Source organism: Plectropomus leopardus, chromosome 4 (genome assembly GCF_008729295.1).
Source record: "Plectropomus leopardus isolate mb chromosome 4, YSFRI_Pleo_2.0, whole genome shotgun sequence".
NCBI classification, from domain to species: domain Eukaryota; kingdom Metazoa; phylum Chordata; class Actinopteri; order Perciformes; family Serranidae; genus Plectropomus; species Plectropomus leopardus.
The window spans coordinates 31210866-31237230 of NC_056466.1; the positions used below are offsets into that span (position 1 = coordinate 31210866).

General features: G+C 41.9%; 1 protein-coding gene across 1 annotated transcript in view; it reads left to right on the forward strand.

The window, feature by feature from the left end:
* The first annotated feature begins 13457 nt into the window (after positions 1-13457).
* Positions 13458-26365, forward strand: part of pcdh7a (protocadherin 7a) — a 56950-nt gene continuing 44042 nt past the window's right edge. Inside the window, exons 1-3 of the mRNA XM_042485206.1 lie at positions 13458-15863; positions 17654-18830; positions 24817-25599. Coding sequence (XP_042341140.1) covers positions 14440-15863; positions 17654-18830; positions 24817-25599 — 3384 coding nt within the window. The 5' untranslated portion in view covers positions 13458-14439. The remainder of the gene's footprint in view (positions 15864-17653; positions 18831-24816; positions 25600-26365) is intronic.

Here is a 26365-nt window from a genome sequence, read left to right on the forward strand (position 1 = left end):
GCCGTCAGGTTGAAACACTGCTGGTTACAATGTAATATATAAAGCAAGAGGGTGCCAATAGGATAGATGGGAGGGTTGGTGGATGGGTCCACATAACCCAGGACTTTCATGCAGGAGATGGGTGTTCGTTTCCTGTCTGAATGTGATGGGTTTTTTCTACACCTTACCATTTGCCTCCTTCCCCTAATCCTAACCATCCTTGCCAGCATGTGCGTCTGCTGACATCACAGCATTGGTTGCCATGTGCTTTTGTTGTCTAAACATAACCAAGTGCAGTGTAATTCCACCATGTGCTAGTGTTGACATCACGGTAGTGGCATTCCGTAACATAAATCACAGGAGCCCACTGTAAAACTAAATCCTACACGCTAGACCTTTATGAGAATGACTTTCCTTCTCAAGTGAATACTAAACATTGAATGAATATTCAACTTAACATTCATCAGTTTTCAAATGTTCAATTGCTAATGTTACTCCGTATCTGCTGGACATATAAATAGGCAACTCTCTTCATTAACAAGTATCTCAAAAGTGGATATTGTGCCCAAGTAGCAAATTAAAATTTGATATTACAGGTTTAAGAAATACGCAAAAATATGGGTTAATTAAAAACTTTAATGACATTAACCTTTTAATTACTAGAGTTGTTCCTAAAGCGAATTCCTAAATTGGGATCCAGGGATTTTGCATTTTACCAGAGGTGACCTTTAGATATTAAAGTATCTGAAAGTAAACAAAAATCTGTCTTCACAAAATTTTTTTTTTTTCCTAATTTTACTTTTTAAAGATAAAAATAAAACAACAACACAGTAAACAGTAGCAGTTCCTCTTTCTAAATTTAAATTCTACGACAGTGGTTCAAATTATATTTTACCAGCTATTCTCAGTGTGTTATTAACAAAAAAACAATCTTTCATAGAAATAAAAACAGGAATATTACAGGCTTTTACAAGGTCCTCCACTTAACAGTACATCAAAGTTCTCACCTTTATTAATTATAACACAAGCACCTGTGTCTATGAAGGAGTATTGGTGTTAGGCAATTTGAACATCAACCAGTTACCTTAGCAGCCTACCAGGTGAAGCTGACAGTGATAAGACCCTGAGCTGATACACCAGGGTAAGTTCAAGGCACTACATATCCCACCTGACCTGGGAATTCCCAGTAGGGATCAATGGAGCGCAGTCATTCCATCCCGCTGGTGCTGAAAATAAATCCCAATGGGAAGTTCCTCATAAACATTCACAGTGGTCACAGCCACTGTAGATTTGTTCTGTGTCCTGGTGAAGATTGTCTCAGATGTGTCCACTGGGAGAAAATAACACATGACAAAGTTACTAAAAAATGCTCTCCAAAAATATATAAGGGAAAACAGTGAGTACATATGTGATGTTACCAACAAGGAATCTACTGTAAATTTCCTCCTGGGCAAACCCAGAAAGTATAGATCAGAATTTAAATCAGAAAAAGAATCAGAGCACTGTTCAGCTCTACCAGGCTGTGGGAACAGCACCCTTAGGTTCACTTACTATTAACTCAATAGAAATGTCATCTATGCTGCGCATTTTTGCTGTATTATTGGGTCAATAAGTGCCTGCTCACAGAAAAAAATTGTCTGTGTGTTTATGGCTATGACTTCCCCTCTGCTGCATCTTTAACCCTTTCAACCTCACTTGCCTATTCAGTAAGGTTGTTAAAAATACCAAAACAAATAAGCCATATTAAACAATATGTTTAAGTCACAACATAATGAATGTATTCAGCTAAATTTTAAGACAAAATAATAATAAGAGGAAGTTGTATTTCACGCAATAATCAAATAAACAAAAACATAATTCCTTTCCCTTTCCTCCCATGGAGTACCTATAGGGTTATAAACGTGAAAAACAATGCCTTCAATTGCCACCTTTGAATGTTAGTAATTCTCAGAATGTCTCAAATATCTAAATGTATCAAATACTTTAAATATTAAAATATTACAAATTCTCATATATTAACACAAATTTCTTAAACTCCCCTACCTTAAATACTGAGATATTCCAAATACTCAAATATCCAACTGTCTCACACTTTAGTGAATATATTGTCAATTTGATTTAAATGCACTTTCCTGCCTCCACCCCCCCCCCCCCCCCAAAAAAAAAGAATTATAGACACATTTAAGTAGATAAAGCCAAGGGGCTGGCAATCCAAATAAAATTAAATGATGCTCTTGCTATGACCAATCCATCTTCAAATCAGCCCTCAGTTTGTTTTCAACTGCACATCTGTAAAGTTTTGTTACTCTATCTCTTGCAAGGTTGCAATGTTATCACATCGACAAAATCTCTCCACTGACGGAGAGAAAAATAAACACCTGGCAAAGTACACAAAACGGCTTCTGTGTTAGTTCCAGCTACATTATGTCTCACCGTCACATTTTGCCATGATGACATAGACCCATGAAGAGAAAACAATACCAGCTGCCCCAAACCTGATCATGAACCAGGTTTCTTGTCCACTGGCCATCTGATTGCTCTCAGTCCTTCAATGTTACAGCATTTTACGATGGGACACTAAAATTAGCAGGTTTTCTTTTACAACCCAACTTAATGTACCTTTTACACAAACTATTGAGCTGCTTTTACACCGCTGGGCAGTAACCACCCTGGCAACCACCGGCCTGCTTTCCTCTCTGCTTCTGTGATGCCTGCTATTTGATCGGCCATGGCCAACCTCTTGAAGTTCAACACCGTGAACTCTGTGCAGCAGAGCAAAATCTGTGTGCATTCACGTAGGCAACAACCGCTTCATACCCCTTATTCCATGTTTGAAACCGCCTCCTTCTCCTCACCGAAATCACTGGAGGCGATGAGTTACCACACAGGAGTGTGATAGCTGCATTCAAAGTCATCACTAAATCATTACACTCATTTTAAACATTTATAGGAAACATGGCAGTGCCACAACCGTCGCCTCACAGAAATTGGAAGTTTAAACCTGCTGGCCAGTGTGGGGCCTTCTATGTGGAGTTTGCACGTTTGTGTCAGCTTGCATTTTTTCCAGGTTCTTCGGCCTCCTCCCACAGCCCAAGGACATTCAAGATAAGTTCATTGTTGACTCTAAATTGCCCGTAAGTGTGAATTCGAGCACTAATGGTTGTCTGTCTCAATGCATTAGCCCTGTGATAGTCTGGTGACCTGTCCAGGGTTGTTCCCTGCCCAGTGTCAGCTGGAATTGGCTCCATCCCCACCACCCTGAATAGGCAAAGTGATTACAAACCATGGATGTAATTTAAACATTTACAGCCATGTAAAATCACTACCTTTTCATGTAAGAATAAACATGAAAAAATAAAGAAAATACTCCAGGATAACAATAGGAATATGTCAGGGGGTTGCAGTGATTGCAGTTAAAAACTTACCGGAGCCAGATATGCCTGTACACACAGCGTCAACAGGGGTATGAGCATAACAATAGTGATGTTAATATAATGATATAGGCCTACAGGGGCATGTAGGGACATTCACACAAGAGGGCTGAGCAAGTAAGCAGTCAATACACAATAACAAATGCACAGTGAATGCAGCAGTACAAGCTGAAGTTAAGTGTCAATGGTTAGGAAAGGCACACTCGAAAATATATTCTGATGAAAACATCTGGCTGCAGGACAATTAGCCATATTCGTCCACCCTCTGTACTGTAAATTGTGTCATATCCCTGTGGCATAGTTTCAGCTTGTGACTGCTGCTCCTCTTTGTCACTGCAGTTTGTCAGAGTTGGCATTAGCTATCAAGATTTCGGAGACTCTTCCCTTGGACATATTAAATATTTTAACATTGTATACATACATATTTTATTTTTTTTAATGATACCTCTAGCGTTCGAGCGCAAATGATTTGGCCTCTTCAGAGCTCTGTTACAGTAATTGTTTCATGTTGCTTTGAAAAGACATCAAACTGATGATTACCAGGTCTTTATCTAACTGACAAAAGCCACTAATTGGCATTCAACCTAATACGGCCCACCTCTGTAGCAGTGTTTGCAGATGTGATGAAGCTATTCCAGAGTTTAATTTAAAACTGCTTACACGGGAAATGCATGCAGAACATATTATACACCAAAATGTATGTGGGTATAAAAGAAGGCCAGTAACCCTCGTTGGTGCTCATGGTGCTTTACTGTTTTGGTTCTGTCACGACTATATGAGGATTGGGGTCACACAAGATGGATTCAGCCTTGATGCTGATCCTACTCTCAGAAACCACCTCAAAACAATCTGGACTCAAGCCTACAACAGAGCTGGTGTTCTTGACCGGCTTATTGAGTCATTTACCTTAACCAACCTTGACGCTGCCTCTTTAGCACATCATAAAGAAGAGTGCATCGGCTACTGAGTGTCCTGTGTTAACATATTGTACTCGGTGAAGGACACGAGCCTCCTGCCTACTCTGTACTTTTCTTTCTGTGCTCTTTATATATTGCAGGGGATAATAAATTGATGCAGTGAAATGGTCTGTACAACGACATAATGTGTGCTGTGGAACTTTTCCACAGTAAACTCAATAAATTGTCGGCCATTCAGTTACAAGGATTTCAAACAAACCATTCATAAAAATTCCCCCCCTGTACAGTTGTCATTAATGGGAAAGTAGCTAAAGAGACGAAAACCTTTTTTTTTTTGCACCAGGCTGTAAACATTTACATTAAATTTTAACATGGGGGTCTGTGGGAATTGACTCACTCTTGGAGCCAGCCTCAAGTGGCCATTTGATTAACTGCAGTTTTTGGCACTTCCATTTTAGCTCTATTTTTCAGCCCTGGAGGTTGCTACTTGATAAAACCTATAAATAACAACATGACCGTTCCCTTTCTTTGTTTGTAAAGAAGTACAAAACGGTTAACATTCTGTAAATGTCCATACATTTACAAAACGGATGCTGAAAAGTCTGAGATGCAGTTCCAAAAATATGTTTTAGTTTTTCCATATTCAGTTAGTATACAATTCAGTGTCTTTAAATGAGCATTTTTACTACTTTGCTGGCAATAATAATAGCATCAACACAACAAACTAAAGTAGAAGTTATTGAGTGAGCAGGTTAAGCTATCACGTGCCTTATAAACCATTTAAAAATCAAGTTTTGGCAGAGCCATAGAGATCCTTCAATACAGCGTTCAGATAGAAGTCTGATACAGATTCTTTTGTACTGAAGTTGGTGATCGACAATATTTTTACACAGTGTTCAATTCTGTTTAAATATGTTAAGTGAGTAAGAGAGTTCACTGGGTTTTTTCAGAGAACTGTACTCTTGTCAGAGTAAAAGACTCTGAAACAGCATTTTACATGAAGCCACTCATGGTTTAACTCCTGGCACCTCTTAGCCTTCACAAGTGCATCAATATTCAGTTCATAGTCATTCAGTAGGCCTGATGAGACCCTTTGGTGGGATGGTTCTAGACCGTGGACATGTATTTGACAACCCTGCAGTAGACGGCAGACAGACAACATCACGTAGATGGCACTGGAAAAACTAAACAGTTTGATTGAATGACAGGGTGGGGAAAACAGTGCTTTGCTAAATTGGTGATATATTGTTTTCAAAAAATGAAATAAAATGTATTAAAAAAGTCATTTTATGCCTATTATTTTATAGACAAAGGTTTAAAAAAAAGAGCATTAAAAACTGACTTGTTTTGCTGATTTGAAAGCCTGTCAAGGATTCAATAATGAGGCCTAACAGAACATATCTAGTTTGTTTTATTGTTCCACTTTTCATCATTGTGATAATGGGTACAGTCATAGATAAAATGTGACAGTTGTCTTGACGCACACAGTGCCACAGCAACACTTTCAAAAAGAGAACTGAAACAAATATATAAAAGTTACACAGAATGTACTTTTCCTGGTAACTACTTACAGTAACACTTTATTTGGATTCTGGTTTGGATTTGTAACATCTCAGCAGATTATATACTGAGATTCAACAAATGAAATGCATTGCTTTCTTCTGTAGAAACAGATTATAGTTATGTGATCATTCATTAATGTACCTTCATATTCTCGGAATAATTTAGTATATATTGTCAAATATTTTATTCTTTTACAAAAGACAACAAAGCAGTTGAATTACTGAATCTCAGCAAATGAACTGTTGAAATGTTACAAATACTCCATAAAGTATATATAGGACTATCCAAATTAAGTGCTACCCTTATTACTTGTATATGTAGTAACTGGTAATAATTAAATTACTTTTGAGAGAGTTAACCAGTAGCTACAACCTACAAGTAAATATCAGTAACTGTAACACAACTTGCTGATCACTGCTTTTACCGTTTATAAATCTGCCAAACCTCAACCACTGTCAACTGTCTTTACTTGGTTGGCTGTGGCTCAGGAAGTAGAGCGAGTTGTCCTCTAATCATACGGTTGGTGGGTCACTCCCTGCTTCTCCAAACTGCATGTTGAAGTATCCTTGGGGAAGATACTGAACCCCAAATTGCTCTTGATGGCTTTGCTGTTGGTGTGTGATTGTATGTGAATGTATAAAAACTGAGTAGCAGGTGGCACCTTGCATGCCCCGACCACAAAGCGCTTTGAGTGGTTGAACCACTAGAGAAAGTGCTATACAAGTGCAAGATCATTAACCATTCAATTTCTCACAGCTTCTGTATCCCCTTTTATTATTTTTTCATTTTAAAACTTGGCCTTCAACTGAAGACTGCACCACCATGAGTTGTCTCTCTGAGCTCCATCAGTGCCTGACCTCCTGATCTCCCTACTGTTAGGATTTTTTTTTGCTTATGTTTTTTCAAAACTGATAGTAGGGTCTTTAAATACTCTTTAGTGGTGCTGTCATCACAATAAATAAATATGTTTCTGTCGTCACAATGAGATGCATTGCAACAGGAGACCTCAAAAGTGCTTTAGCAAAGTGTTGACCAGTGTAGTGGGGCTTTGTGCACATCCAGGCAAATGTGATTAAAGAAAAAACACACAAACAAATCAACTGTAATCTTCCCCATGCCCCACTGACATATGGTTTCTCTCTCAGACTCAGTAACTTATCTGAAACTATGACATTAGATGTGAATTACCCCTTTTCTCTCACATACTCTTTGCTCACTCACAGTCCAAAAGCTAAATAGCAAGCTACTTAGCTAACCTATTCATCAGCATAGAAAATGGCATCATACTGACCAGAGAGATTCACCTAGCTGCTCATACAACTCCATGCATTTGATTGGTATTTAAATAATAGGGTGACTTTGATGGTAACTAAACATCTGTCAACATGAAAACACTAGCCACGCCCACCTAGTGCTTGATTTTTGACATTTATGAGTGGTTTGACTCTGCAGATTGTGCTGAAAAGTTGAGAGTGCACACCAGGCGCACCATATCGTAGGAAAAATGGTTTTACCTGGTGACCCATTACTAGCAATGGGATCCAAATTGTTTGTAATCAACTTTTTAATTTTCTCCTGTAGTATAATATCAACACATTCTAAGCCAAAGATGTCACATAATGGCGCTTTGCAATGGACTTTCACATCTACATATTACGCTTGACTATCCTGTGTCTGCTATTTACATTTCGGGATGCCGCTACGGTGATATCAACACAATCACATAGTGGGATTCCACTGCACGTGGTTATGCCATGGATGGTTTAGAGTTGGCAACAAGGGCATGGAGGGATAGGATCAGGGCATGGACGCCCCCGTATGCGTATAGGCTGCCATGGCAGGTGCCGTCCAGCGCATTTAATAATACCGCGTATGGTTCTGTCTGGCCGCGCTCTTAGCTGATGTCTACTAGGGGTGTATCATGCAGACGCGAAAGGTGGCTGAGAGAGGGCTGACAATACAATATTCATAGGCTCTCTTTTTACTTTAGATTGAGGTTAACAGGAATGCAAAGGTTTCCACAGCTGTCATAGTTCCAAATAAGGTATTCAGAGGTGGGAGGCTCCTTCTGAAGTCATCTCCACTGTTCGATCATATTTGGCTCATGGTTATGGGGTTGCCAGAGCTGAAAGAGCACGTATCCCTTGGGTTCACCAGTTGTGATTGTTAGGGTATTGGATCCGGCTTTTCCCAGCCTCATTTGCTCTCTCCTACCAATCGGAAAACTGCTGATCCCATGACAGGTGAAGGCAGGTGTGGTAGGTTGGGAGAGCTCAGCGTGAAGCAACTCATGGATCAAAGTGGTAAACGCTGCGTTCAAGTCCACTACCAAGCAGGCTCCTTCCATATATCCCCAGGCTTGTACATGAATCTTTTGGTCTGCGTAGGAGGTGACTTTCAGAGGATCCAGTGGGTGGCTTGTGATGTGATTCAGGTGAGTTGCCACAAGACTGTCAAAGGGGTTTTTGACCACTGAGGTCAGGCTTGTAGTCATTAAGGCCTCTGATGCAGAGTCTTCCATAGATAGGACTGCTACGGTTGAGAGCAACTAATTAGAGGTTCCATCATTAGTGCTAGTGCTCTAACAACCAAATGTGCCACAAGTACACTACAATTAGTGTTGTGTCACTAGACAGCCTCTTGAATTTAAGAGCAGGATATCGTACATGTGCTTGCACCAAAACACAAATCAATGAACAATTTGCAATACTTATTTATACTACTGATTGGGTGGGAAATGTGAGAAAACCAAAGAATTTTCCAGGAAATTGTAGATAGAGGCATTGCAACATGGTTTGTTGGCGGCAAATAATTGAGCAATATTACATGAGAGAGTGTGATATTTATCAACAAAATAAAAATGTATAATCGAAATGTATTCATGTTTTGGGGCAATTAGCTCTCAAAATTAAAAAGTTTTTTATGAGTGTGATCCCCATTTCCATGGAAATATACGGAGTATGACTAATAACTGGAAAACAATCAGTCACGTTTGTAGAATCCTATATGTAATGAAACCTAGTAAACTACTCCAGCAAGTAGATCGAACCATAGTAACAACCTAGCAACAGACACATTTTCTAATCCATTTTGGGTTTGCTGGCCATCTTGTGTTTATGCTTTCTAAAGATTGAGGGGTATCCCAAACTAAACAATACACCAGATATAAACACAGAAATGCTTAATTTGCTCAGTCTTGTTATGACTAAGACTTTTCCATATACAGATTTAATTACTAAATCTGCAAACTTTACCTGTATTTTTATGCTAGTCGCCTTGTGACCAGCACAGCTGATGGAGGATGCGAGAGGATGCCAAACTTTTCATATAACTCAAGAGCACGGTAAAGTCCAACAGTCAAAATTAAAGATAAACGATACAGGTATCATTCTGTCCAAAATTAACATGTTGTTATCTAATAGAATGTTCTGCTTCAATCCATATTTGAGAGGCTTTAGCCTTTCGAAAACTTTTTTTTTCTGCGGTCCCAATCACTCGTCATGCCTGGTGCTGAACATAGTAGTTTTTAGTTTGCAGTTAATTCTGGCTATTTTGTGTTCCAAAACGCAAATGACATTTTTGTCAATATTTATAATAAATAATCACTAAGGCATGTATAAGTGTTCAGAATCAAAGGATAAGACAATGGACATTTTTATTTTTGTCAACAAATTCCAATGAAAGACCCAAACCATTTATGAATTCACCCCACTAACAAGAATCCAATAAGTAGCATCCATTGGCCAATCAACTATCCATCACATGGTCGCAGACCATGTTCCCTTATTATGATATACATGAACACTGTAATTGCTTGTACACCATCCCAAAGATGTAAATACGAACACCAAATGTGTGTTAATCTGCAGCTGAAAGAAGTCCCCAACCAATGCACAACTGAGTTATGTTTGAATGATGTTTTCTAAAAAAAAATTACAGTGCCCATCAATTTAGGAAACTGCCCGTCCTCTTTTTTAAAAAGAAAATATATTTTTCTGATCATCTGCGTCATCAGGTCATTGAACATTTTTGAGTGTAGCCCAGGATAGGATTTTAAATTTAAGCCTCAGAAGCTTGACAAAAAAAAAAACAAAAAAACAGATTTATTTATGTTATTTAGATCCATACAAGGGGAGACCTGGCCAAGAGAGCAGCATGAAAAGTTACAAACAAGAATAACCACACATAGCAGATATGAATTATTATGTTGAAATATTAAAATACCTACGCACAGGGAAAAATACCAACTGAGTCATTCACCTTTGTACTTACCAGAGCTTTGATATCAGGCGAAGAGACCAATTCTCTTAGTTTCAAGTCTTTCTGAAGGCTATTCCAAGTGAGCAATAAAAGCTTTCTTGCTAGCTCAGTCTGTGCACTTGGAACACACAACAAGACAAATCAGATCTCTGTGCAATCAAAGTTCAAATGTATGATGGGAGTTTATCCAGCACGGCTTCATGAAGGAACAAGTGCCAATGACTGAACCCACAAAAGGTCAAAGATAGCCAACCAGCCCTGGAATAAAACATACAAGTGAGGGCCTAAGAGTTTGTACCAGATCTCAGTGCATTATGATTTGCTGAATCTAATGTGCAACAATGTGTAGATGCATTCATGTACAGCAGATTACTGTTGTCAAAAACTGGTTGAAGGGCAGCAGGGTCTAGTCCTCTTCTGGCCTCAAAGGAAGAACATGATGAAAAAGACAGATTTTGCAAGATTTTTTTCTCAGCAGAGAATTGAGGGTAATACGTTTAGATATTCCAATAAACTAATGTTACCATAAATACATATAACTGTTTTTCAAACTCTGGTCAATAAATGTTTAATGATAGCAGTTGTAAAGTATTCTGTTTCTACTCAATACTAATTACTTACTACTAATATTTTTAACATCACAACTCAGAATCTGCCAAATAAACAACTGTTTTTGAAGTAGATGTTTAGAATTTGCAAAGATTAAAAGAAATGCTTTGTCAATAAGGTTTCAGAGTGCAAAAAAATGCATCAAAGTAGAGCTTGCTTATACTGTATATATCCCCCCTGGACCCCTCAACGGTGGCTGAGCCCCCAATGTCCTCAAATTCTAATAACGCCCCTATTTTTGACCTGTTTTCCATGACCTTCTGTTGGAACCAATGGGCTTGTGGCTGAGTGCCACAAACAGTCAGAAAGTATAAAGAAAAAATCTGGTACATTGTTGGTCATTGAATTCAGTGACAATAACATAAATATGTAATAATACCAACCTTAAGGGTACTGAAAACTACATGGTGTATAAAAAAGGGCTTGTCTGAGCTGCTCTGAATTGCAGTTTTAATACCCAAGTCAATGGATGAATGGATGGACAGTTATCCACAGGTTCAATATCTTACACCTATGCCTGTGAAATGAACGAAAATGTTCTCAGGATATATGGAAAACTTGATCTCTGATACTTCACTTGAATAACTACTGCAGTTGCTACATGCTATCAAATATGCAGATGGTCTTCATTCTGTCCACAGTTATCCTTGTAGACCACGTGGCAAAGCTGTGATCCTCTTTTGTGATGGTACAAACACTAGATTAGGCCTTTAGGCTATAACGGATGTCAACCCAGGTTATGTTTCTCCAAAGAAGAACATCCTGCCTTTAGCTAGAACACACACACACACACACACACACACACTACAGTTCACTTTTCATTCAATATGCAAATTGAAAGTGCAGCTCATTTGCTGATGAAAGAGGATTCATGCTCAATTATATCTTAATGGGTTGGATATAACAGTACGCTCAGGCCAACAGATTTATTTTAGATGATTTTTTTTTTTTTTATTAGGTCGAATCTGACTGAAATTTCCCTAAATCAACTGAAGTAGCCCAAAGTGAACTGACCTGACCCAGGAATCAGAGTTGCACATACACACACGCACACCTCAGTCTCTAAACGTTTCTTTTTTTCCCCACCTTAAAATTCACATGCATGCTAATGCACGCACGAACACACCACAGGGCGAAGCCAGATTGATTTCGAGGGAAATAAAGCGCGCGTAGGTCGAACGACAGAGGGCGTGGGTGCGCTTGGAGCGGACGCGTGCCAACGCCTCTGGAATGCTAAGCATATTGGCCCATAAACAAACACACACTCACTCACACACACACACACACACACACACACACACACACACACACAAAGTTCCTCCTGGTGCATATGAGAGAGTGAGGGATGGAAAAGAAAAAGAAACACAAAGGAAGAGTCAGGGAGATAGGATGAGGAGATGAGGGGACATATGGGGAAGAAAAGAGAGTGACTGAAAGACGTGACCTCGCTCTGCAGTTTGTCAGTCTTTGTTTACTTTCTGCCAGGCATAAACTGTTCAATAATAGCTGCTACACAGATCTCGGTCAATAACATTATGTTGGGAGGAACTCTCTACTTTCCAGCCAGGCCGGGCGGCACAGTTGGTCCTGACTGGTTTGGAAATCAGAGATGCAGAGGGGGTTTAACAGAGTAGAGCGGCAGCGTGGAAGCCCCGGTAGTGTTCAATAGCAGTAGACCGATGCTGCATTGCGCTCCTCACCGAGCAGGTCGGTCCACCGAGAGACAACATCCTCACGGCTGTGTGTATGTGTGAGTGTGCATGTTTGTGTGTAGATGTAGGGTGCTGGCAACAAAGAAACACAAAGCAAGGCATGACTAAGTATATATATACACACACACAATAAGAAAAAAATATATAACATTAAATATAGGCTTTGAAATAAATAAATACATAATACAGTATAGAATAATACATTAAATAATAATGTATTACATGTAAGATATTAAATTATATATGTTTTTAAAAAGTAGGAAAAACATATTTATATACGTGAGTGTGTTTATAAACAGGAAATATATACATGTTTGGGGGTTTTTTCCAATTACAGTATTAGTTGCAGTAGTCGGATATATATATATATAAATAATGACAGTGGAATATATTAGACTGGACCATTTAACAGTGCACTATGTGTATCAGAATAAATGACTGTAGGCCGTGAGCATCATAGTAATTCCCCATCAGAGAGTATGTGACCGTTTCTGTCTCCCGCAGAAAAGAATGAATGAAGCCTTCTACACTTGCCCCGGCAAAAGAGCTGCACCAGCAGAATTGTGACTGAGCACTGAGCTGACTTGTATTAAAGCCAGATCACTTCTCTTTTCTTCCCCGTCTCTCTTTGTCCTTTGTATGAATGTGTGAATAAAGATATTTTCCCACCAGGAGCTGTCAGCAGCCGGGACACCAAGCCATTTAATCTTCCTATATGACAGGGGGGAGGTGAGGTCTGTCCCCGGTAACCGACATACACACACGGCGACCCAACACCGCCTCTGCTGCCTCTCCCGTTACAGCTCAGCGATCGAGTTACGCGGCCGGGAGAAAAAAAATGTTGCAGTAGCAGCGAGGAGAGAGAAGAGAGAGAGAGAGAGAGAGACTGCAGCATCGCTTGAGACCGGCAGCAGCAGCAGCAGTCCCAAGCAGTGCAGGTGAGAGGGGAAAAAAAGCCAGAGGAGGAGGAGGCGCATGTGGAGGAGAGAGAGAAAGAGAGAGAGAGAGAGAGAATGCGGGACTCTTGGAAAAAGACGCATCTACACTCGGGTCCATCACCGAGACATCCATCCCGAACACAGGCTCCACAGGATTACGCCAAATTGATGATGATGTCGGAATCTCCATTTTTAGCCCGCCAAGAGAGGCTCTGATTTTTTATTTTAGTTTTATGAGGGAAAAAATAGGATGAGAAACTCGCTCTGAGAAGCACACATAACTTACGTGAAGGAATCCGACGGCTTGGCACGTTGCTCCACTGCGGGAAAAAAAAGAGGAAAAAGGCAGCTGGATCTAAAGGTAAGAAAAAGATCCAGTGGCTTCATCCCAAAGACTTTATTTTTTTTTTTTAATTTTCAACCCTCTTCTGTGAGGGATGTGAGTTAATTTCCCTCATCGTCCGGAGAGCTGAGCAGTGTTGTTTTTTTTTCTCCTTTTGTGCGGTGCTGCATTGCAGTTTCTAACTGTGAAAAACGCGAGAAAAGCCGCTGTCCCGAATGTGACTGGAATAAAAAGAACTTACAAATGGCATTATGAACTGACAAGCGTGCTGGGGTGACAGCGGGATAGCTCTTACGGGAAAGAAAGAGTGAAGTGGATTAATCAAAGGCTGATGAATTAGTTGTTTCCTTTTTTTACGCAGCAGGATGGATTTTTTGATATCTTTGTGGCGTGAACAGCCCAGCAAGAAATTATTATTATAGTAGAAGTTGCGAAAAAGAGAATAAGAGGGGGGATAAAAGAAAGGAGCCCTGCACCGCTGAAGTGAAGTACAGAGAGAGTGCGGAAGCTTTTCCCCGGACCTCAGGCGGCAGTCCGCAGAGAGCGATAGGGAGAAGGTAAGAAAGGATAAATCAAACACCCACGCTGTGAGCTACACCACACCACAAAACACCAATAAAGCAAAGACAAGCCTCAGCTCAGAGGCAGACAGCGGGGAAAGGAGAGAGGCGAGAGAAGGAAGGAGCCATGCAGAGGCTTGGTGCAGTGCACTCCTCCGCGGCGCAGGCTCTCAGCCTCGTGGTCTTAGTGCTGCAGCTGCTGACTCAGCTACCGGGTGCCGACTCAGCTCTCCGGTACCGGGTGGCGGAGGAGGGCCCACCTGACGTCAAGATCGGCAACGTGGCTGCAGACCTGGGCCTCACGGCCGGTACAGGCAGCGGGGACGTCACCTTCGCCCTGGAGAGTGGCTCAGAGTTCTTCAAGATTGACAATGTGACAGGTGAGCTGACGACAGGACCAAGGCGCATCGACAGAGAGAAGCTCCCACAGTGCCAGATGATTTTTGATGAAAATGAGTGTTTCTTGGACTTTGAGGTGTCCGTGATCGGGCCGCTGCAGAGCTGGGTGGACCTGTTTGAGGGGCGTGTGGTCATAACAGACATCAATGACAACACACCTTCCTTTCCCTCACCTGTGCTCCAGCTATCAGTTGAGGAGAATCGGCCAATTGGAACTCTTTACCTTCTGCCCACTGCTACAGACAGGGATTTTGGGCGAAATGGTATTGACCGCTATGAGCTGATCCAAGATGGTGCGGCTGGATCAAGTGCAACAAGACGCACAGGAGGAGGAAGCACCATTGCTAGAGTGGATGGGCTTGGGGATCGGAGGGGCAGAAGTGGAGATAATGGAGGAGGACCCAGGAGCACTGTGTTTGAGCTACAAGTTGCAGATATACCAGATGGCGAGAAACAGCCACAGCTCATTGTGAAAGGCACATTGGATCGTGAGCAAAAGGACTCATATGAGCTTGTCCTCAGGGTTCGAGATGGAGGGAACCCACCCCGTTCCTCCCAAGCCCTGCTCCGTGTTTCCATCACTGATGTCAACGACAACAGCCCACAGTTTGAGAGGTCCACATATGAGGCAGAAATGGCCGAAAACGCTCCTCCAGGCACACCTGTCCTTCAGGTCAGAGCTTCAGACCGTGACATTGGAGTCAATGGGCAGGTGGAGTATGTCTTCGGAGCTGCCACTGAATCCGTCAGGCGACTCCTGCGGCTGGATGAAGCAACCGGATGGCTGAGTGTCCTTCACAGGATTGACAGGGAAGATGTGGCTCAACTGAGGTTCACAGTAACGGCCAGAGATCGGGGTCAGCCACCACGCACTGACCGCACCACGGTCATTTTGGCTGTCAGGGATGAAAACGACAATGTCCCAGTGGTAGAGATCCGGAAGATTGGACGGATCCCTGTTCGGGATGGAGCAGCTTTAGTGCCGGAAAACGTTCTGGTGGACACGCCAGTCGCTCTGGTGCAGGTGTCAGACCGAGACCAAGGAGAAAATGGGGCTGTGACGTGCACAGTTGTAGGAGACGTCCCATTCACACTGAAGCCAGCTGGTGAAACAGCGCTCCCACCCCTACCTGCAGATGAAGCCTTTGACAGGTGAGCCAAAACAAAGGTAACCCCCCACTGTAAGCTGCAGACACCCTCAGGCATTTTAAAGAAAGGAACTATCAAACTTATGAATAAGTAATGCCTAAATTACTCAGAATAAAGGACTATGGTCGATAACACTTGAAAACAGACTGATGAACCTGCATCTAGTAATCAGCTGCTGTCATTTGGGTAGGATGATGCACTACTTTTCTTGAGGGAACACAAAAAAATGGTTAAGTAATGATAAGGTAATCATGAAGTAATGATGCATTCTAAACAGAAATTCAGTATAATGCAGCACTTTACCTGAGGGCAGGGGGACAAAAACAGCTGTGCACATAATAAGCAAATATTATCTGGATATGTGCCATTAAGCACTGGATTCACAGATACCAGGAACAATTAATTCTAAACTGGTTATTATTCATTAAGAAAATGGCCATAATGATAAGGCACTGGTTCATTGACATGCCATTTAGCGCTGTGTTCTCAAGAGCTCTACTAAACAGTCCTTGATTAGATTTATTCAGGAACTCTACATTGATTTACAGATAGCTATTGAGTCATTCCTAGGTGACTTCCCGGGTATATATATATATATATATATATATACACCTTTTTTTGTCAAGTTTTACCAAATTCAAAACTCAGCATTCTTCATAGACAAACACTATGTCTTTTTACCAGGGGCTGGTGCTGTTTTTATACCATATGTGTTCTCTGACCTTGACATCTTCACATTCATCCTGCAGTTGCTTTGAGTCTCACCCACTCCATTGCTCTAGGAGGAATTGCTACAATTTCTCGTTTCCACAGAGAATTCAGAGAAGAGTGGAGTGTTGTTGCATGCAGATTTCATTTAAGCTTGGTTCAAGTAGTGCCACTCATTCACTAAGGCTGCAGAGTAGTTAGAATGGCATACAATCTGTAAACTTTGAGCAACTATTCATTTAAGTCAAGGGCTTTAGACTTTTTAATAATATTATTAGTGCAGTGCAGGCTGCAAATGTCAGTGCTCTTCAGGCAGTTGTAAAGATATTTCCTAAAGCTATTGAATGGAGGGAGTGAGGTAAAATAGTGAAGGCCATCTTAGGATATCACTGCCATTGCTTATGACACCTGTGCAACAAGGCTGGTTGTTGTATAGTGCTGTCCTTGACTAAAGAAATTCTTAGTCAAAGTAATAATCATGAAAGCTCTTCAGCAAATCGATAAAGACATTTAATTAAAAAAATCTGTCACAGTTTCTCCACTATTATTGTTTTACCTTGCACATGGCTGCAGTCATGCAGGAAGATCTCTAAAAATAAGGCTGTATTAAAGACCAAGCCATATTAAAGCTGAAATGTTTAGTTGGTTAATCAATTGGTCTATTGACTGAAAATTGCCTGCCAACTATTTTGACAATAGATAAAGCGTTTCAGTCATCCAAGCAAATTTTTTCAGTAAATCTCTGGATCCTAGCTTTTCGAATGAGAAGTCTGTTGCTTTTCTTTGTTTCAAATCAATGTATTTTATATATCTTTGGGCGCTGGAAAGTATTTTGGACATAAAAATAAGACTTTTTAAGGATCTCACCTTGGCCCCCTGGAATGATATTGAGAATTTTTCCACTATTTTCTGACATTTTGTGAGCATGTAATAGAACATTCCACAGGAAAAGACCAGCACAATGACTACTGGCAAAATATGTGCAATACTATTTTGTACAGCTTCCTTGAAGACAAGATCGGTAAAATTTTAATCTAAGTTTGCAGCTACATATGTAACATGTTTTATTCTAATTATTTTCACAGGAATAAGAAAAAATACTTCTTACATACTTCAGCCTTGTTGGACTACGAGGCCACCAAAGAGTACAGTGTTACCATTGTGGCAGTAGATTCTGGCAGCCCCAGTCTGTCCAGCAACAGCTCACTGATGGTAAGAGTGGTAGATATCAATGACCATGCTCCAGCCTTTGCCCAGAGCGTCGTTGAGGTCCACTTTGCTGAGAACAACTCTCCTGGTGAAAGGGTGGTCACTGTGGTGGCAACAGATGCAGACAGTGGCAAGAATGCGGAGATTGCATACTCCCTGGACCCTGCTGGCAACGGGCCATTTTACATAGATGCAGATAATGGAGATATCCGTGCCACTGGGGTTCTGGACCGTGAGCAGCGAGAAAGGTATGAACTCCGGGTTATCGCCAAGGACAAGGGTACGCCCTCTCTACAAGGCTCTGCAACTGTTGTCATTCAGGTGACCGATCGAAATGACAATGCACCAAAGTTTGTTCAGGAAATCTTTACATTCTACGTGAAAGAGAACCTGCTTGCCAACAGCCCAGTTGGCATGGTCACCGTGACTGATGCTGACGAAGGCGAGAACGCAGAACTTAGTCTGTTTGTTGAGATGGATGGAACTGATGAGAAGAAGATGGGAGGGAACACGGAAGGCGAAGGTGGTGAGAAAGAGCAAGAAGAGGTGTTTTCCATCGAGAACAACACAGGAACTATCTTCTCTTCTGCATCGTTTGACCGTGAAAAGCTTTCCACCTACACCTTCCGTGTCCGGGCCGTTGACGGAGGGGAGCCTCGTAAAACTGCCACTGCCACCATTTCGCTCTTTGTGACTGACGAAAATGACAATGCCCCCTCCGTCACCTCTCCAGCCAATGAGTCCTACACCCTCCTTCCGCCTGCAAGCAGTGCCCGCACCATCGTCAGGACTGTAACAGCCATAGACTCAGACACTGGCCCAAATGCAGACCTTCGCTATGCTCTAGTGGGAGGAAATCCCTTCAGACTGTTTGAAATTGGCCACACCAACGGAGTGATCACTCTGGCAGAACCTCTGGAGCGGCGCCACAGAGGTCTGCATCGCCTGGTTGTCCGGGTCAATGATAGTGGGGCCCCCTCTCTCTGTGCCACTGCCCTGGTCCATGTCTTCATCAACGAGAGCTTGGCCAACGCCACTCTAGTGGATGCACAGGTAATCCTTATATATAAAGATATATATTTCAGCAGAATGTCAAAAATACATGCACCTTGTATAAAAGAAGTCTTAGGTAGAAAAGGCAGTGAAACCCGGTGTGCTTTTTGGTATGTGCAGACCCCTATTGTTCCACAGAGTTGGTAAATGATAACCCATAATGACAGTGATGATATTGTCCTTTGATCCATTCAAATAATGGCCACTCTGATAACACATTACAATGAAGGAGGGTGGTAATGACAACTGATTGTGGCTGTTTAAACTAAAGCTGGTAAGAAGATTATTTTCTTGATAGAATGAGATAAATGCACAATTTCTACAGTCTGCATGGTGTTGCAATTTTCTTCCCATTTTTGAGGGAAATAATTGTGTCTATATTTGTCCCAGATAAAGAAGCTCTCTTTTGAAGGCTATTGGCAATGCCTGCTTCTTTGTAGTTTGAATGTTCTTTGTCCAGAATGCATTCTTATAATGACGATGTGGTTAAAATAACTGTTATTACTGGAGTGGCTCTTCTTTTATGGTACATTGAACTTGGAGCTGAGAGCATTAGGTGTGTGTGTGAGAGAGAGCGAGGGGGAGAGAGAGAGAGAGAGAGAGAGAGAGAGAGAGAGAGAGCATTAGGGGTGAGTGTTAGAGATGTCCCAGTTCTGGCCTTTTAATACAGAGTAGGTTGAAGTATGTTCATTTGAATAGAAGTTGTACTTTAGCAGTGTCTCTTCACTATAGCCCTGAATATTGATGAGGTTTGGGAGTCTTCATTGTGTCAGGCAGCACATTCTCAGCAGAACAGAAGTGGTCAAACTTAGAGAAAAGTAACTGAAAACCACTTGAAATTCTGAATGAATAATGTTTACAAGGGTAACAAAGGGAACATGAAAATACCTGTGTACTAACACATCCGCTATTGTTGAATAAATCTGTGTTGGTTGGTGTGTTGTGTTGGTTTAGATTAGAGGTGGCTGGACGGATCCAAATTGAAGTGAGGAGGTAATTGACTCGACTCAAAGACATTACCAAGATACCAGAAATAACACAAGTTCAAATTTAGCGTGTGTTACGCTGGCGGAAATCTTTCTCCCTTTCTGCCCTCATTGTATTAATCAAAGGAACTTCCCATTATGCTTTAAAAAATGTTCAGCTAAGCTATAAATGCTGGCAGGTAATAATTACTAAAACTTGGTCTCTAGTGTGGGCAAAGTAATTTGTATTGACTAATAATTAAATCGCCTGAGTGGCCTTGTGGTTGCAGCTTTCTGTTCTGAGACTAAAAGCTTGTGGTTTTAACCCCCCACTTGAAACTTGGTTTTAAGAACACATTCTCATATTTTCTCTGGGGAAAAGGTCTTCAGCTGTCAGGTCTGTGCATGTAACATGACGTAAGCGGTGCAAGCCTAAGTTAGCTCCGAGACATTTGTGAGGAAAAGAATAGTCACGCGGAGAAGAGGCAGAAATCTCTGAAAATGTGTCAAACACCGATTGTGTTGGGAGCCCAAAATAATGTGCCATCCCACACTCAAAAAATGTGTTTTATTACATTCTAACTTGTGTGCAGAAAGACTCCTTAGGATTGTGATCTTCAAGAACATACCTTATTATTGTGCAGATGTTTGCAGAAAGACCTTCTCAACTGAAAAGTTTGCATTTCAAGAGTGTTTCTCTGACCAAAAAATAGAAGCTCCTGGGGGAACGTATATGATTTTCAAGTACATAATTTAAACTTTGGCGCATCTTTTATTTTCAATTATGCTTCTATACAGCCATTCTAGATAGTAGCATAGCAACTACAATAACACCCTGCTATTTGTGCCTCGCCTTAGTTTCCAGTATCCTTGTTTTGAACGACACAAGCTGAATCTTGTGTTTTGGCAGGAGAAAAACACATCCTGTATAATCACAGCTTGGGAGTTTTGACTCACCTCATATGGAGACGACTTGGCCTCCAAAAAAAATGTTGTGTTTCATTGCAGTGTTGTGGTTTTTTAACAAAGACGAACAACCGAGCACAGATAGAAGGTGTCGTATTTGAGCAGCAGCCAGTATGTAGAACACCTCATGAATGTAACGCTGTCACTTAAGAGTAGAATGAAAAGTACAAATTGAACAATCAAGGGGGTGAGGATTAGAACAGAACACTTGGTAAGCGGTGGAACAATGGTGTTGACAGGTGGAATTAACTGCGGCGTGCCTAAATGACCGCGACCATTGAATCGAACAATAGGGTGTAATATGTCCAAGCCCCGATATAAAAGGCGTCTTTGATTACAATATGCATAGTTTAGTTTGATTGTAGGGAGGAACTTGGCAGAGTAATTGAGTAGAAGTCATTGAAGAGAGAATACCTCCATCTCATAATGAAGTCAAACTGAGTGGTGGATGGATGCCAGATGTAATTAGGGAAGGAAAACGTCTGCTTCTGCTGCAGCGCCGCGGCAGAAAATGACTCCAGTCTCTTCTATCCAGCAGTACTGGGTGAACCACATGTTGGGTAATTAGCTACAATATGATACTGCAGAGTTAGAGGAAGAAGGAATTAGAAATAGTTGTGGTACTTTAGATATGGTTGTCATTTGGGGAACATCAGAAGTACACTGTATTGTGATTCTTATTAAGACTCTTGGTGATATTTCACGTGCTTACAGTTTGTGTTTCATCTCAGATCAAGAGTTTTTCATCTTGATATGTGGAGTTCTGGGCAGCTTTCTATGAATATGAATAATACCTTCAGTTACCAAACTGTAGCTCTTAGTTCTGGGGATGCATTGAGCTACAACCAAGATCAGGCACCTGGGTCAATAGTGTGGTCCGGGGAGAATTTGTTGCCTCGGACGCAGCATCGGCATCTGCAGTGACATGCAGATAACAGAATCCTTGGAGAGTGGTGCAGATAGATGGTGGTGTTAAAGCCCAGCCGGAACAAAGCTCATGCAGCAGAATGGAAGATTCCACTGGGAGTTTGGGATGCGTCACAGGGATGCACTTGAACGTGGCGGTAGAGCCTACACTTGAGCCTGCTTAACAGTGTACTTCTGTAGATGCACGTATAGTATACACACCTGCACTTGGACAACTATACATAGCTCGCACTCAGCATGTGGCTTGTCTCACAGCCATACTAATGCCTCTCCCTGTTAGATATGCCTGCACACGCGCTCCCAACACATGCACAAAAACTTGGCTGTTCTGTCACATAGTATACGCACATATGGCACTGCGTCGCTATTTTCTCTGTGTTTTGCACACACAATACGGCAGACAGCGCGGGGATGCGCTAAGCCAGGGAGATGCCCAGCAGAATGAGAATGGAAAGAAGTACTGCAGGCAAAAGATGAACAATGGGGCTGAGGGGAGAGCGGAGCCTGGCGGAGAGGCCCGCTGCAGTGGAAGCGGAATAATGGAATAGAACCAAACACAACTCAGCTCAAAAACAATGAAACTTAACCCAGAGATAGGTGGTGATGAAACAATGAAATATAACACGGCCCCGTTCTTAGCTCGGGGGTAAACGGGAAGTGAGAGTGAATAATGTGGCTCTATATGAGAGAGTCTAATAATATGCCGTGGATAATGTAATAATCAAGTTATGCAGTCCTGTGAGCATAACTCTCTGGAGTATTACCAATACTCCAGGTTATACTGTAGTTTTTTATTGCAAACGAGAGCAGGGCGATATGGAGAAAATCAAATACCAAGACATTTTTGGCCAAATATCTCTACATCAGTCTTGAGATAATTTTGTAGGGTTGACTAAATGAATAATCGTCAGTAATGTGGATATAATGACAAAGGCCCAACCCCATTTCTTCATTTTACCCCTTCTCCTCATTTTCAAGTGCCCCTCTGACTGATCAGAACAGAGTTTCAAGGGTTAGTGATTGAACTCTTCCCTTATGTGGGACATAGGGGAAGAGTTCAAGACCCCGGTACCTCATTAGAAGTCATTAATAGTGTTTACGTAAACAGATGCAGCTATGGCAGTAACGGTATTATCACAGTAACATTTGCCATTTATCTGATGGAGAGAGAAAACCATGGACGGTAAAGATTTTTTCACAACTTAAGTTTCATGCTATAAATGGATCAAACAAGTCATCAAATCAAAACAAGTACTGATTCATGACCCAGCCTCTACCGGTGCTCAGCAGGCTAACATTAGCTAGCCATACTCTTATACTAACAATCTACACTAGGCCTCCTGAAAGTGTGTTGTTCTTTGAAGCCAATTTTCATTGTGGTCAAACAGTTGTATTGCATTGCTACTGCTTGGAGGGTCATGTGGCCACATGATCACTTTACCCTACCCCTCTATCCCAACAAGAATCCCAAATCCATACCCCTAGATGTGAGCGCAAAAACAGAGAGGTAAGGGCTCCTGGTTTATTGGGGTTGATGCTAAGTGGGCAAAGGCAAATAAATCAGCTAAAACAGACTGCTAAGTTAAAAAAAAATGCATCACTTAACTGTAATGCAGCCGTTAAAACCATGAAAAGACAACACTTAAAATATTACAAAAAAAAAATCTAAGATGGTATCTCGTCTCATATCACGATAGGCCATTGATGTAAAATGGATATATTGCCCATACCTATTACAAACCACAGGAGCTCAAATGTAACTTTCCTCTCTCCTCACTCTCTGTCTCTCTCCTCTTTATTCCTGTGGGCCTTATTACCCACCGTTCTTAAGGCAGCAGGGATTACACGAGTATATAATTTGCAGTCTTGACAGGCCAAAGGAATTGTCGTATGAGCTTGGAGACGAGGTGTCAGGGCTGCAGAATGAGTAGTCTCACTAACAGACAGCTTACACAATGTGTTGGCTCAGATAGCTCCATGCATACATTCCAGTGTGTGTGTGTGTGTGTGTGTGTGTGTGTGTTAGTGATTGTGTGTGTGTGTGTGTGTTTCTGTATTTTGTCTGGTCTCTGCGTAATGACTCTCCCAACATAGTTGCTATGTATTGATTAGATATATTCAGATTCATGACCCTGGCCCATATTACCAGCAGAGCTCTGCAGACCAGAACTCCACAGCCTCATTGTCTCCTGTAGAGCGAGGCTCCATAAGCAGTAATGGCTGTGTTTGTGCTTCAGCATAACCCACTTTCTTGTAATGATCCTTTTATTAGTGTACAAGCTCAGAGCATGTCTGAGTGTGTGCGTGCTCTCAGCCGTGTGTTCATAAACAGAAGGTCGTTGTTATTTGTCCCCTGTATCTTAAACCCAAACACAACATATTTTATAAGTGGAATATAAATTTGTCAAAACGGACCATTATGGATTTGCCATAAAATAAAACCATTATGCCCAACAGAACAACAACTCTAAGAGGATAAAGAAAATGTCTCTAAAATTATTCCATAGAGCGCTCACATATACAGTAGCCTTCCATGTGTCTATCCATCCAGTGCTCAGTGCAAAAAATTGTGATAACAAATCCTTAACAAATCCACGCCTACACTATCTTTTTTTTACAATAGGGACATTGTTGGTTGATGAGACAGTAGATGTGTTTGTGTTCTGGGGATACGCTCATACCATGTCTTTTGCCTTTATTTGCACATTTATCAACTGTTTCTCCTACTTTTTCTTTTTCAAGTTTCCCTGACCTTAAGTTTCCTTTTCTTCTTTTAATCAGCTTGAAACAGTCTAATCTCGGGCATTTCCTGCACCAGTGCAGATGATGCGAAATCACAAATGGAGAATTACAACTTGAAATGCTGCAACTGGGAAGCAAGAGCAATTATATATTTAGTGACATTCTATGTGTCTGGGAATAATAGAGGAGCTCCTCCACATAAAGACGGTGATGAGTTTAATTAAATGGAAGATGCTGTTTGATGTTTCTCTGTGGCTCACACCCACTGTGTCATCTTTTACAGCCGCTCTTTTAGACGTTTTTCTCATTGTCACTTTGTTTCTTTTTCTCCTTTACTCTGCAATTTCTCTCTCCTTCCTTTCTTTCCTCTCTACCTCTCACCCCAGGTGGCCCGAAGTCTGATGGCTCCGCTGTCACTGGACATTGCAGGGGACCCAGACAGCGAGCGCGCATTAGGGAAACAGCGCCTCAGTGTAGCTATTGGTGTCCTGGCGGGAGCTGCAGCGGTCATCCTGGTTATCCTCCTTGTAGTCACAGCTCGGCAATGCGGTGCTCAAGGCAAAAATGGCTACGAGGCCGGTAAGAAGGAGCCAGAAGAGGACTTCTTCAGTCCTCCGGGGGCTCAACCGCAGGCCGGCCGCAGCAGGGGGTCAGACCGTGGACGCAAACCACGGCGGGACAAGCGCAATGGAAGTGGCGGTGGTGCAGCTGCAGGAGGAGGGAAGGCGGACAGATCGCTCTACAGCGGTATTGTCACGGTCAACGGGCTGCGGCGCCACGCCAATGACGACGATGAGGAGGATTTGAGCAGCGCTAGTGAGCGCCTGGCAGCCCGCTACTGTGCAATGGACGGTGACCCCGGCAGCCCGCGGATGGGTGGCGGCAGGAGGCACCAGTCAAGCCCAGATCTGGCCAGGCACTACAAATCCAGTTCACCTCTCCCGGCAGTGAATCTACAGCCCCACTCCCCTCCAGCTGAGGGAAAGAAGCACCAAGCAGTCCAGGACCTGCCTCCCTCCAACACCTTTGTGGGCAGCGGGGGTTGTGTGGGGAGTGCCGGCTCCAGCAGCAGCAGCAGCGGGGGCAGTGGCAATGCAGATGCCATGTCCCTAGGATCTGACCAGTGCTCAGAGTATGGGTGCCAGACTGGGAACAAGTACAGCAAACAGGTAGGAGCTCTGGGGAGGGACTGGGATGACTTACTCTGTATAGATCCTCAATTTTTATGTTTTCATTATATTTACCAGTTGTGCATCTGTCCATCACATTCTTGTGAATGCATTCTCAGGAACACCTTACGTCATTTTATTTATTTTTTATTTTTTTCAAATTTGGCACAAACATCCTTAAAGTTTGACGGTTCTGGATCCAAAAACTGATGAAACAATCTGCACAATCCCGAAATGAATGTTAACCGTCTTAATTTTTCTGCTTAATGTGCTATATGTCTGTCCATTCCGTTCTCATGAAAGCGATATCTCAAGAAAGTGAGGGAATTTCTTCAAATTTGGCACAAACATCCAACATTTGGCATAACTTTGAGTTAACAATGAACAGATTAGATTTTGGTGGTCAAAAGTCAAGGTCACTGTGACTTTGTGTGTTTCATTCTCTTGAACTCAATATCTGAAGAACACCATGGGGGAATTTCCTCCATTTGGACTTAAGAATGCACTCAGAAGAATTTGGTGGACGAAGGGCAAAGATCGAGGTCAACTTACCTGGTCCCATTCTTGTGAAAGTGAAATCTCAAGAATGTGAGAGAATTTCTTTAATTTTGACACAAACAGCCTCTTAGACTTAGTGATGAACTGATTATATTTTAGTGGTCAAAGGTCAAGGTCACTGTGACCTAGTCTGTCGTGTTTTTGATATTTGAAGAACGCCCTGGGGGGAATTTCCTTCAATTTGGCACAAACGTTCACTTGGACGCGG